The 14,100-nt window shown below is 32.2% G+C and overlaps 1 protein-coding gene across 2 annotated transcripts in view; it reads left to right on the top strand.

The window, feature by feature from the left end:
• Positions 1-14,100, top strand: part of LOC115890711 — a 108,546-nt gene that overhangs the window by 19,991 nt on the left and 74,455 nt on the right. For both annotated transcript variants that reach the window (XM_030911015.1, XM_030911014.1), the window contains exon 2: positions 8,638-8,856. In XM_030911015.1, the coding sequence (XP_030766875.1) occupies positions 8,851-8,856 (6 nt within the window). In that variant the 5' untranslated portion in view covers positions 8,638-8,850. The remainder of the gene's footprint in view (positions 1-8,637; positions 8,857-14,100) is intronic.

The raw sequence follows: 14,100 nt of genomic DNA, 5'->3' as shown, positions 1-14,100 counted from the left end.
TGCTAACAAATCAGGCAATCAGTGCTTTTCAAACGAACAATTGAGCAGTCAATTGAGTTGAAGCAGCTTCACAAAATTCCAAAGTGTGAAACATTCGAATTTGCTAACAAATCAGGCAATCAGTGCTTTCCAAACGAACGATTGAGCAGTCAATTGAGTTGAAGCACCTGGTTTCACGAAATTCCAAAGTGTGAAACATTCGAATTTGTTAACAAATCAGACAATCAGTGCTTTCCAAACGAACGATTGAGCAGTCAATTGAGTTGAAGCACCTGGTTTCACGAAATTCCAAAGTGTGAAACATTCGAATTTGTTAACAAATCAGGCAATCAGTGCTTTCAAACGAACAATTGAGCAGTCAATTGAGTTGAAGCAGGTTTCACGAAATTCCAAAGTGTGAAACATTCGAATTTGCTAACAAATCAGGCAATCAGTGCTTTTCAAACGAACGATTGAGCAGTCATTGAGTTGAAGCAGCTGGTTTCACGAAATTCCAAAGTGTGAAACATTCCAATTTGCTAACAAATCAGGCAATCAGTGCTTTTCAAACGAACAATTGAGCAGGCAATTGAGTTGAAGCAGCTTCACAAAATTCCAAAGTGTGAAACATTCGAATTTGCTAACAAATCAGGCAATCACTGCTTTCCAAACGAACGATTGAGCAGTCAATTGAGTTGAAGCACCTGGTTTCACGAAATTGCAAAGTGTGAAACATTCGAATTTGCTAACAAATCAGGCAATCAGTGCTTTTCACACGAACCGATTTGCCGCCTATTTGACAAACGAACGTTTAGTGGTGCAATTTCACCCGCTTAAAACAAAAGCCTTAAATTTAAATAAAAACAGATACATACATTGTATGTTAGAGAGAAAGAGATCGAGAATAAATGGATATAGAACAATGTAATTTTTATGCATAGTAACATATTTTTTGATCTGATCTGGTATTTTCGTTCCATATCCACTTCTTAGGACAAAGAACACAATAATTCTATTTTTTTACCACAAACTGTAGGATGTAGCCTTAAATAGTGATTTTTGGATGTAGGCCATTATATGGTTTCGTAACTTTCAAATTAATATGGATATAGTACAAAATATTAGATTTTTTTCTTTATTTGTGAATTTGGCTATATTGTTTTTGTGGATATAGAACAAGCTAATTCTGAATAAAAAAAATGGTGTATGTAACTCATTTTACCCCAAAAGTGGATATAGAACAACCTAATTCTAGGGTGACGATTGGTCGAATGTTTTCTTCCTTAGATAGAGTGGCAGTCTAGATTTGAATATGATTGTGTTTCTTCGATAAGTACTCCATGCTAACTTACTTCTTCTCTGTTATTAGTTGTCCCAAATATATAATATATACTATTTCCAGTATTGTGTTATTTATTAGAATGTATTTTCTTTCCACTAGTTTGTTGTACATTATTTCAGTTCTTGCTAAATTTGTTGTGAGACCCATTTTATTGCTGGCTGTATTTAGCTCATTAATTTGTGCTTGTAGATCTTCAGGACTATTGGCAATTAGGGCTATGTCACACATGGTTAAGATATTCTCCTTCTATCCGTTGTTGGTCCAGTCCAGTTGACAAAAAATTTCTTCTAGTGATGATGTAAACGGCTTTTGGGATATCGCGTCTCCCTGTGTGCTCATTTGCCAGTTGGGAACTCTGGGATTGTTTTATATATTATTACTCTTGCTATAGCTTTTTTATATATATTGTATATTGTCAATTATATTTCGGGTTTCAAAATTCCATTTGCAACTAATTTTTTGTCAGTTATATATTATACTAGATAAGTAGGAAATAGAGTTTAACTTTATGAATGAAGGGAGCCATATCAGATGCAGAAAAAAATAATCTTGTGAGTAAGAAACCTAAATTTAAATTAGTTAAATTTTCTTTTGAAAATGTAGAAGTAATATAAAGTTAACTAGAATTATATTTTAGTATATTCTATCACCGTATTTATTAAAATTGTTTTCTTCTTAATTATTTGGAACACTTTTGGCCCTAAACAAATATAGAGGCAAACCTTTTTCTGATTTTTTGTGTGTCTTCTAACAAATAATTTGATTTACTTTTTTCTTTTTGTTTTCTAAATCAAAATATCCTTGAATTAACAAAAGTTTGTCCAAGAAATAATTTAAGAAATGCTCGCTATAATGAAATTCAGACAGTCTATCCATATATCTGAGCTTTAAACTTGAAGGAACTAAGTATTGTGACAAATTTTCAAATAAAATCCTACAACTTCATTGCTACTGTTGCTACTAGTTCCTTTATATACTTTAAGCAGTAAAACTTAACAATAACAAGGAGAGATTTGAGCGTTGCCAGCTAGAAACGTTCAGCAAGTATTTATTTAGTTAATTTAATTCCATGACATTTTAACGGTATTTATCTTTGCAGGTTTACAAAGTGACAACTATTTTTGAGCATTCAAAAAAGTTTCTCTAAATAGCAAATTATTAGTTTATTGTGTCAAAATTTGATAAAATTTAGTATCTAAAACTTGTTTGTTTAGTTTAGTAATTTTAAATAATAATAATTATTATTATTAAGGTTGAGGTTTAATATTTTTAATTTATTTTTGTAATCTGTACATTTTCTGTTTCCTAAATAGCCTGCAAGTTTTGCACAAAATACACACTTTTGCAAATGCCTAATAATGTTAACGCTTAAATTTATTTAAGATGGGAAAATTTTTTAAACCTAACTAAAAATTCGTATTTGTAGTGGTTTACAGTAATTTTGTTAAATTATACGAATATTCTCGTTGATTAATGGTTTGAAATAAAGATGACAATGTCTTCCAATGAGAATGCGAGTTGCCTAACTCTAATAATTCTAATTCTGAGCTAAAATGAGCTAGATGCTTTACCTAGACCGTTATTCAGAAGCAACAAACCTATCGTTAAAAATATGCTTCACCATTTACTTCCTAGCACACAACCAGATGATACTGGTACACAGGTACACAGTATCAAGTCTATTATAATGATTTTCTTAGCTTTAAATCAAAGGATTTTTGGTGTTTGCGCGATCCTTACCACTTTTTTTCTCACTAGCTCGTGCGTCAAGGTCTTGCAGATCAAGCGCGAGTCTTGGTCTTGCTTTTGTGCAAGGCCAAGACCGAGACCAGTCTCGCTCTTCAATTTGTAGGACATTTTCTATATCACTCGGTGTAATAGAACAGCCTTTTCATTAATGTTGAATAAATTAAACAATGCCAAATTATATTTTGAAGTATTATTCTCTTAATTATATAGCAAAATTTTAAATGGAATCGCTCTATTCATTTCAGGGCATTGAATATTCAAAGGAGATTAAAACAGATGCTGAAATTTCGGTTTTCTTTGTATTTCGGAAGACAATTAACTTAATTACTGTTCACCATCATTTCAAAGGAAAATTCTTTCCGTGATTTCATTTTGAAAAATTTCATACATTTTTTTCTAAAGCTCGAATGACACGAAACAATATTTCACTCCCAAGACAAACAGAAAAGTATAAAATAATATTCTTTAATTAATTCGCGTTTGAGAAAATATGAAAAATGGAACCTACATTTTGATGCTATAATTGTAAAAATTTAATAAAAAAAATTGTGTGTGCACTATGTGCGCATATTTGAAGTTAAACTTCTTACTAACAGCTATTAAATTGAAGGATTTGAGGCATGTATATTTTTTTCATGAATACGTTTTGTAAACTTCAAAAAAATTAGAGTTAATAAAAAACCGTATACTATTCTAGCTTTATAATTTTATGTTTTTTTTTTAAATTTTTATTAAAAAACGATAATTCTATCACTCGGCCGGATAGCCTGGCAGCTGTGGCCATTAAACCAAAATACTACTACATCTATATCTCTGACTACTACTAACTGCTACTAACCAACAATTTGTTTTGTGTGGTCTGTTTTTGTTTAAATACCTATTTTGTTCATTATTCGTGTTGGGGACCTGTTATAGTGCGTCCAGACCTGAGGAGTCGAGTGCGACCGAGCGCGAGACATTCCAAATTCGCTAAGTGTGGACGGGTCTCGCAAGAGCCTCGCGAGACAACCCACGGAGCCTCGTTGCTATCCGTCCCCTGCATAGACTTAAAATAAAATATAGACTACACTATTTACATCTCAACGCGGACAGACAATATTTTTTGTACACATGTTTACTTCTGGGTACAGTCGACCGAGCCTTCCTCATCCAGCCTATGTTGTCACGTCTTTAATATTATCAATATTTTTTTTCTTGTTATACACATATATTGAGATATTAATACTACAGTTTAATAAAGTAGGTTTTAATATTCCAGAGATGTATTAAATAGTCCTTATACTACTAAATTATAAGTCGGATACTGTTTAAAAAGGATAAGTTCTTTACAATATGACAACACCGATTAGAGGCGAGGGAGCCTATTCATTCATTTATTACCTTGTAGTACGTGTCGCACGTGTGCGGTAAAGCTTTGTTGCCGCTATCTCCCCGGCTGTATTAACGCATTTTCTTAGCTTGTAGTGCTTAAGTGTTTATTTTATTGACTTTTTCTGTTCAAGAACTATAAAATATGGTTCGCCAGTGCCAAATTTGCAAGAAATTTGACTTAAATAATCCATTTAAGTCTTGAAACGACTTTTGACCGGTAGGCAACTCTCAATTTACCCATTGGGAGTCAGTGGCGTTGTTGTAGAAAGGCGCTTATTTAGATAATATTTTAGTAAAATGTAAAATCTGAATTTTTTCTCTTACATTACATTATTTACTTACTTACATTGTAACAAAATCATAATTATAACCCTGTTAATAATTAATAATGTTTTTATTAAAAATATATTCCGGTTTATTCTAAAATTATCTTCAGAATCTAAAATAACATACAAGAATTTTAAAATGATATTACATTATGAAACAATATTTTTTAATATACCGGGTCGTCTCAAAAGTGGCTACCCTATAACTTTTATTTTTCAGATAAAAATAACAGATTTGTAAGGGGTGACTCATTAGCATATTTGGAAAAAGCATTTTTTATGAATATATTGATACCACACACTTGGTATTTCGAGTCAAATTGTCGTTATGAACCGCGTGTTACAATTACAATTAAACCATATGCGAAAATGTCAAAAGTTGACATATGATATGTCATTCTATTCAGAGTGTCATTTTCTATCGAATAAAGTAGAAATATACCGAGGGTGCCGTTTAAAAATTAAAAGTTATAGTCATTTCCGGTGAAACAGGAAGTGACCGAAAACAATTGAATGCGTCAAACAATCCTAATTTATGTCATATACTAACATACTAAATCTTGTTTTTTTATTTGAAAATATAAAAAAAATTATGGGGATGAGCCACTTTTGGGACGCACCCGGTATAATAAAGACAGTACCGAGTTAAATAAATGTAGTTTTCATTTTATCCACTTCCTATCACCTTCCTTGCTTTAATGGAACAGATTTATGTTTTCTCTAATTTACATAAGACATCACTTAACCAGAAAAATAATTACAACAATCATATTTTTTTTTCTCTCCCTGTCGCCGATTCTATTATATCTGTGGAATAGATCCTGTTTTCATTAATATTAGGGGTTGTAAATGTTTGACTAAAATTAATAATTTATTATTAATTTCAAAAATTACGTAATTTCGATTATAAAATTTCTTCTATAACGTGTATTTTATTATTTTTATCCCTTTTGGACTCTAAGACGTTTTTTCTAAACTTTTATTTAAAAAAACCTGTCCTAAATCTTAATAAAATATAAAAAAGTTTAAATACGATATATTTTTAATTTAATTATAGCTTCATTAAAATAAAAAAATTACCCGGCTATGATACGGAGAGTTCAGGTGTACTTGAGAAACGAAAGAAGTGTTGTGTTTCTCGGCAGAGTCGTCAGGGAACGACCGTTACGACAGAGACAACCTATCTATCGCTCGTGTCGCACTCGTTATAACCTAAAACAATAACACAACAATAACAAGACAGTGTCTGACCGCATGTTCCAGCTATTTATGAATGAGATGCTCAGTCTATATTTTATTTTAAGTCTATGGTCCCCTGTCGGTTCTTCAACGACCGAGAGAGAGATCAAAAAAGCTCGCGGCCAAGTCTGGACGTGTTTTTGGTAGGCTCGCTCGACTGCGAAATATTAGCTCTGATATTAGATATTAGTTCATATTATATTGAAATGGAGACTTGGACGGAAGAAGATCAGCTGAAATTAATCGATTTATATAAAGCAAAACCAATATTATGGAATCCAAAAGATAAAGAATATTTACACAATCGATTAATAAAACCTGGGAAGAATGTAAAAAAAATATTTCTCCACTGACAACATACAGAAATGGAACATACAGGATTATTATAGGAAGGAAGTTTAATTATTATTGAATTTTGTTACCTAGTAAATTAAATACACAGGGTGAGTAAAGTTCATTATTTTATTTGTTTTCAGAATTACTAAAAAGTGTTTTAGAATTATTAAAAAAATAGAAAAACTGTAGAGAAGGTTAAGGTACACATTTTAAAATTATTATAGAGTATACAGGGTGGTTCAGAATAGTGTTACGGATATAACATGTTTTTAGACGACCATACCAATAGGTATGGTAGGCTATTGGGATCGGCAAAAAAAAAGTTTTTTTAATTTCACTCAAAATGAGTTACTTGGGTCATAAATGACCTAAATACAAAATATTTTCATGGTGTCTGTCTGTCTGTCTGTCTGTCCATCTGTCCGTCTGTAACACGATAACTCAAAAACCGCAGAACCGATTTTAACCAAATTTGGCACAAAAATACTGCGGCACCCGAGAATCTGGCCATTAGTTTTTGGTGGGGATGGGAGGTTGGTAAGGGGGTATGGGAGGGGTTAAAAATTTAAAAATCGTAACTCCAAAATTACAGTAGCTAGCGAAACGCGGTTTTCAAATTAAGATTAGGAATAATATTTGCAACAAAATTTGTAATAACATCAAAATCAGTCAAAGTCGCAGTTTTCGAGATATTAACATATTTTAGTATTGGCGGCTATACGTGCCTCCCGGCGCCAATTTTACAAATGTAATATCCTATTTTTTATTTTATTTTTAGATTCTGCGTAAAATTTTATAACTTTTTTATGTATAATGCGAGGTATAATGTTATACATCTAAAATGGTATACCCCTAAAACTAATATTTTTTTGTAATATTTCAATTTGATTAAACAAAAAAGTTAAATTTCAGTGTCGTAAAAAATTGTCAGTCATGCTATTGTTTCTGAAGTTGGAGTTCTACAAATTTGTTAGGATAATTTTTATAGGGTCGAAGAAAAGATATATATAAAGATATTTGAGTTACATGCTACAGTGTGTTCAACATATATTTATGAATTTCGACTATTTAAAATTAAATAATCTCATTATTTTTTTAAATGGAACACCGTTTGTATTATAATTTTCTTTAATGCATCACTGACACTTTTACCGTAGGCAACTGGTAAATGACGTGTGACGATAAATTAATAAAATAATAATGAACGTATTAAGTTAAATATTTATATATTAATTTAACATATCTATTTCATGTTTATAAATTACATAATTTTTAATTTTATATATTCATAATGAAATGAAATATATTTCGATATAACGTTTGGCAACCACGCAACTGAAGTGCAAGCGACATCTGTGCAAGAGAAGCAACCAAACCAAACCAAAAATGTTAGAAAAGAAATCTAAAAATTTCAGATTATTCAAATGTCACTCCAATATTTTTCCAAATTGGAGTGAAATTGAGGTGACAATTTTTAACACGTAAGGAGCCATCTAGATTATGTGTCATCTGTGGTAAAAGGGAAAAAAATCGATGATGAATAAAATACGACAAACCAAATATCATGTTGAAGATACAAAAAATTATTACTTATGCGTTATTATTTGCTGCAGACCAAACCAATATAGTCTGCACTTTATACCTGCTAAGCATTCGGACTTCATTTGTAGTTTTATAATTAGGTACTTGGATCAAGGCCTTGCTATGTTTATGCTCCTGTCTATTTCTTCTAAATAAAAGTATCAGCAATCAATAAATAAACTACACTCTTGATACAATACGGTTTTTTTTTTGTAATGTAGTATCTACTATTTTCTACACATAAATTCAGACTCTCTACGTCTGGTAATTATCACTTTATTCTTATACTAACAACGAACAACAGAAACGGAAATTCCAGACTATGTATAACTCACTTTGAGAAAATTGTAGTTATTTCTCTGATATCATGCTCAAGCTGGCTTTTTTAAGAAACGCCTTTGGAATATAAAAGAAAACAGCATGTTTAGCATGGAAATTTGTCTTGTGTATCGCTACATCCGAAGAGAATATATGAAACAAAGATTTAGGGCAAAAATATGGGAAGAATATCGACAGATAATATTAGAAATAAGAAAGGAATAATATATAGATATCAAGACGCTCTATTTCAGGGACATATGTCATAAGATGTCTAGAAAACTCGAATTCAAAATTTAACATGCTTGTTAGAAAATGTGTTTCCTTTTATTGTAGCTTGAATCGGAAGATTTGTATACAGAAAACTAATTCAATGTTTCTATATTTTTGTTACAGAGTGAATGAAGTAATCAATCCATTTGAGAACAAACCACATGGATTATCAACCATCTGCGCAATATAGGCTGCTGTTACACTATTATTTTATTTAAAGTGTTTCCAGGAGTACTAAATTATTGTTTTTGGATCGTTTTTGTAAAACAAACAGTGATTGTTACGGTTGTGTCAATGTCAAGGAAGATATTTTTGGAGGAATGATTGCATACAATCATGCAGGTGAGTTGTTTTATGTTATGTGTATTTTTAACAATTTAGATTATTAAAAACAATACATTAGTTATTAAACAATTTGAGTAAAAGTATCAATCATACTTCAGATATTAATTGAGCTTTTCAAATAGTTGTTTAATACTTTTTTAGTTTGTTTTACAATTACCAGCAATATCGCTATCTTAATTTTCTAGTCTTACATTTTACTTTGTTCTTCCTCATTATAATATTTCATTTCATTTCAAACAAAGCACCCTACCAACTATTAATTTCCGTAAAATTGTAATCAAAATTTTCTGATTTAATCTAATTTAAATAAAATAAAAATGCTTTTTAAACTAGGTTGATTAATTTTAAAAATTTAAATAATACATTTTTTACCTTACTAATGAAAATAAATGTGAGACATAAGTTTGAATGAAAAAACTAGCTACGCCACTGGGTTGTACGTGAAAAGCTGCAAAATGCTGAGAAAATATAGAATGTTCCGGACACGAAAAAGTAAGTAAGTCTACTTATAAACGAGAAATACCATAAAACACAGGAAAATGGGACACCCTGTACAGATGTGATGCGCAGTAGTGAACGTAACGGATACCGGCAGCCAGACGGCCCGGCACTTTTCAGCAGAGAATAGCAAATTATACCTACCTTAACCTTTTTTTTCCACAACAAGGTCCAGCAGGTCCTCCGCCGGAAACACTGCGACCTGTAAGGCCTATTGTGTTTGTCCCCTTTCTATATCTGCACCCATTCTTCTATCTCTGTGCCCTGCACTAACTTATGCAGGTCCTTGATAGGATGGGAGCATAGTTTCTCCGGTTCTAGCCTAGCTTTCCCAAATAAAAAGTGTCGCTTGCGATCCAGAGCCTCGCAGTGACATATTATGTGCTCCGCTGTTTCAGGATCTTTATCGCAGAGTCTGCAGCAAAGACTTCCTGGATACAGGTTGAGCTTGTTCAGGTAACACTTGACAGCCATGTGTCCTGTCAAGAGGCCTGTTGTAATCCGCACTTTATTCCTGCTAAGCATTAGCAGTTCTTTTGCGGTTTTAGAGCTAGGGCTTTGGATAAAAGCCTTGCTGTGGTCTGTGCCACTGTCTGTTTCTCCAGTGGACATTCTGCTTTTCTCTGATCCAGAGTTTTAGAGCACTACGTGCCATACATTTGGGTATTCCCAGTACTGACTCTGGACCAAGATAGGATGCCGATGATCCTTGCCTACCCAGCTCATCGGCATTTTCGTTGCCTTGAATGCCGCTGTGGCCCGGCACCCAGAATAATTTAATTCTGTTCCTTCGAGCCAGAGCTCCAAGTTCACCTAGGTAGACCAATCTCGACGATACCTTTGGGCTCATAAGCGCCCCAAGTGCCGCCTGACTGTCTGAGCATATATTGATGAGCTTACCTGAATAAGCCCTTCTATGGTTTTCTCTCGCACATTGTAGAATGACAAAGATTTCTGCCCGGAATACGGTTGAGTGTTTAACCAAGGAAAAGGATAAACTTACCCTTGGTCTTTCCCCAAATACTCCAGCTCCTGTTCCTTCAGCGGTCTTTGACCCGTCTGTATACCAGGTTAGTCCATCCTCAAGGAATGTTATATCTGTACCTTAACCTTACTAAAAAACCAGTTTTTTAAAGTTCTCCCGCGAAAACGTTGCTAGAGCTCTTGGACTATAAATTGTATAACTAATACATAGATTAATAAAATTTCGAGTACAGTTAAATCAAAGTGTTTAAAACAAAAAAATTAAAAGAATAAATTTACAAAACTTAATTGTTCCAAACTCTCGTTTGAAAAATAAATACTCTAAAAATTTTACCCTCTGAAAAAATATATAGATACATAAAACGTTTTTTCGTTTGCATATGAAAAGCTTCAACGGTTCTTCTAATAACAAAATGCGAGCTGTTTTTTCGAATATACTCGTATTTGAAATTTGCATAAAGGGCACAACAATGGACGTATTGTTAGGGATAAACGGGCAAAATTGATCCTTGAAGACATATAAATCCGCTAAAAAATCATTTAAAAAAGCAATGAACAGTTTATGTAAATTTTCAAAAATAAAATTGTTAATGAATTATCACCATACTCAGCTTATTCAACGTTTTCCAATTATGATGTAGTCTCCCTGATATATTTAGGTCATCTCTTTGTAGTTGGCTCATTGTGGTCTATTGTTGACTATGCGGGTCCACCTTATCCCTGCTAAGTAATTTTAGCTTTTATTATTAGCCCGTAATTAAGTATTTTAGGTCTCTTAATTCCTCCAAATTCAGAGCATGCCACCGATTGAAGCATTAATACTATCTGACTCACTTAGTTCCCTCAACGGTATTGCTTTTTTAAACTCCAAAAACTCTCTAACCTGCAGCATTCGAGATCTAGTATATAAACTTACTGAAAGAAACTACAATGTTAACTTTATGTGGTTTCCTGGACATTCTGACATTGCTGCAGTTTTTTAATGTCCATTTTAAGTGTCCAGGTTTCACATGCATAGGTCATGACTGGTAGTACACATTGGTCGAATGTTTTTCTTCTTTAGGTAAAGTGGCATTCTAGATATGAATGTGATTTTTGATTTGAGTTTTTTCCATAAGTACTCCATGCTAACGTAATGTTACAGTTGAGGGTTGGAACCTTTGGTGTTACGCAACGAAATAAAAACACTAAATCACCACAAATGTCAGTGTGAAAGTAAAAGTGTTTTGGTGTATTGTGGTGATTTAGTGTTTTTATTTTGCTGTGTAACACCAAAGGTTCCAACCCTCAACTGTAATCTTCGATGGCTTCACGGTCAACGGAACTGAATCTTTATCGTAAGTTTAGTACTAAGATTAGGTTATTAGGAGCAGATATTTGGTTTCTTAAATCATGCAAAGCCAATTCTGTTTATCCTAGTTTTATTGAAGTTGATATTCCGAAAAGTAACGTTAGTGATAAGGTAGAGAAAATAGCAAAACAAAAATGGCTTGATTTAGAAATCAAATTTCTGTATAGTAAACGAAGTATGCTTGAAATTGAAGCCTATGGACTTTACAAAAAACTTACTTATAAGCTAACTAATGTAGAGTATGGTGTCTTTTTCAGAGAAATATGTTTGTGGTTATCAATTCAAAATTTGTTAAGAAAATGTCCATTTTGAATAATAAGTTTAAAAATTAAAAAGCTCTAAAAACAAACATGTTTTCCAAAGAGACATAAACATAGTAGAGAATCTTTTTTCGCAGACTTTTGATAAACAAGAGCTCAGTTTATTAAACAAAGGTTTAAAGTTTGCATTGTCCAACTCTGGTAGCGCTTTGGATGAAATCGTCGTTGGTGTTGAAACTGCTATTCAGCACTTGCCCGAGGCTTCTAAAGTATTTACAAGAGAGGCTTGTAGAAATCAGTTATCAAAAAATATCGTTTCAAGTAAATTATTAAAATCTAACAAGGAGCACAATATTGTCAAGAGTTTGCGCAAAAAAGATTGTTTCTACCTAAAAGCAGATAAGGGAAATAAGGTTGTTATATTAGATAAAAAAGACTATTACGATAAGGTTAACAACTTAATCGATAATGGCCCCTACATAAATTTCAAAAAGAATCCTTTGTCTAAGATGGTTAAACGACCACAAGCAGATATATTCCTAATGAATCACATCGTAGTGTTGAACATAAAATGGCTAGTTTAAATTTCTTAGTTCATAGATTACTTAGTTTCCCACTTTCCAAAGAAAGATATGAAATAGAAAGAGATTACATTAGGAATGTAGCTGAGTGTAATGGATATTCTCCTTCACTAGTTGATAAATTAATTAGAAAACGTAGGTATAGGTTAATGATTTCTGAAAATTCGACTTTTCAAGTGGAGAAAGATACGTCTAAATATTTTTCGATACCGTTTGATAGAGAGTTATCCCGTGGTATAAAAGGAATTTTTAAGAATGTCAATTATAAACTTTTGTAAAGTGCTAATAATAAATTACAACAATTATTAGGTAATCCAAAGGATAAAACACCTCCATTGGAAAGGTCGGGTATTTATGAAATTTCTTGTAAAGATAAAAGATTGTAATCAGAAATATGTTGGGCAAACTAGAAGATCAATATTAACTAGATTTAAAGAACATTTAACTCAGATAAGATATGGTAGACCGGATAAATCTTGCGTTGCCGAACATATTGTTGATAAAGAACATTGTATAGATCTTAATAATTTAAAATTAATTAAACAAGTCTCAAATTACAGGCAATTAGATGCATATGAAAGCATCAGAATTAATAAATGTAAAGATAGTATGAACAGAGACAAAGGTGCAATTCCTTCAAGTTCTTTGTTCCTACTACTCTAGTGGCGGAAATCTAACTGTTACGCTCAGTGGGCTCTGACTCGGTTGGCTAGATTTTGCCACGCCCACTTGGTGCCCACTGAGCGAGTATATAAACGCTCAACTTGTAGATTGTACTTTAGTTTATAATCATCTGCTGATGATGCTAAAACGCGACGGACGCGAAACGCGCGTCCAGTGTAAAAGTAAAAGTGTTTTGGTGTATTGTGGTGATTTAGTGTTTTTATTTTTTTGCAACGTAATGTCTAATATTTCCAGTGTTCTGTTATTTATTAGAATGTCTTTTCTTTCTACTAGTTCGTTGTACATTACTTTAGTTTTTGCTAAATTTATTTTGAGACCCACTTTATTAATGGCTGTATTTAGTTCGTTAATGTGTGTTTTTATTCCTCAGGCAATTCAGGACTATGTCATCGGCGAATCTAAGATGCTCAAAATATTCTGTGTTAACGAATATACCATTTAATATACCGTATAATCGAAAAAATACCAATCGATGTCATACTCCATGTAATTCAGTATAGAGCATTACAGCGATTTTTATTTTTTTTCGATTGTATGGTACAATACTCCAACCTTTTTTACTATAATAATACCTAATTATTAATCGCAAATTTTTAATTAACTCTATTTAATTTTTTATTTTTCATAGTTATAATAATTACAGCCAATATTTCATAGTCTATTTAATTTTCTCATCTACCTAGACCTTTTTTGGCCGTATTTTAATCTCATTAAGAGCAAAAATAAATTAGAAAAATTGACTCGACAAAAACTTAATGGAGTACAATATTTCTTATTTTATTTCCATTTCTCGCTTTAAAAATTATATTACTTTTTTAAACAGGTTATAAAATAAAAATGGTGTTTATACTGGCACATTTTTTATAAAACGCATTATTTTCTG

This window comes from Sitophilus oryzae, unplaced genomic scaffold (genome assembly GCF_002938485.1).
Source record: "Sitophilus oryzae breed Bouriz unplaced genomic scaffold, Soryzae_2.0 scaffold_908_pilon_pilon, whole genome shotgun sequence".
NCBI lineage: Eukaryota > Metazoa > Arthropoda > Insecta > Coleoptera > Curculionidae > Sitophilus > Sitophilus oryzae.
This window is presented reverse-complemented; position numbering and strand designations above follow the sequence as displayed.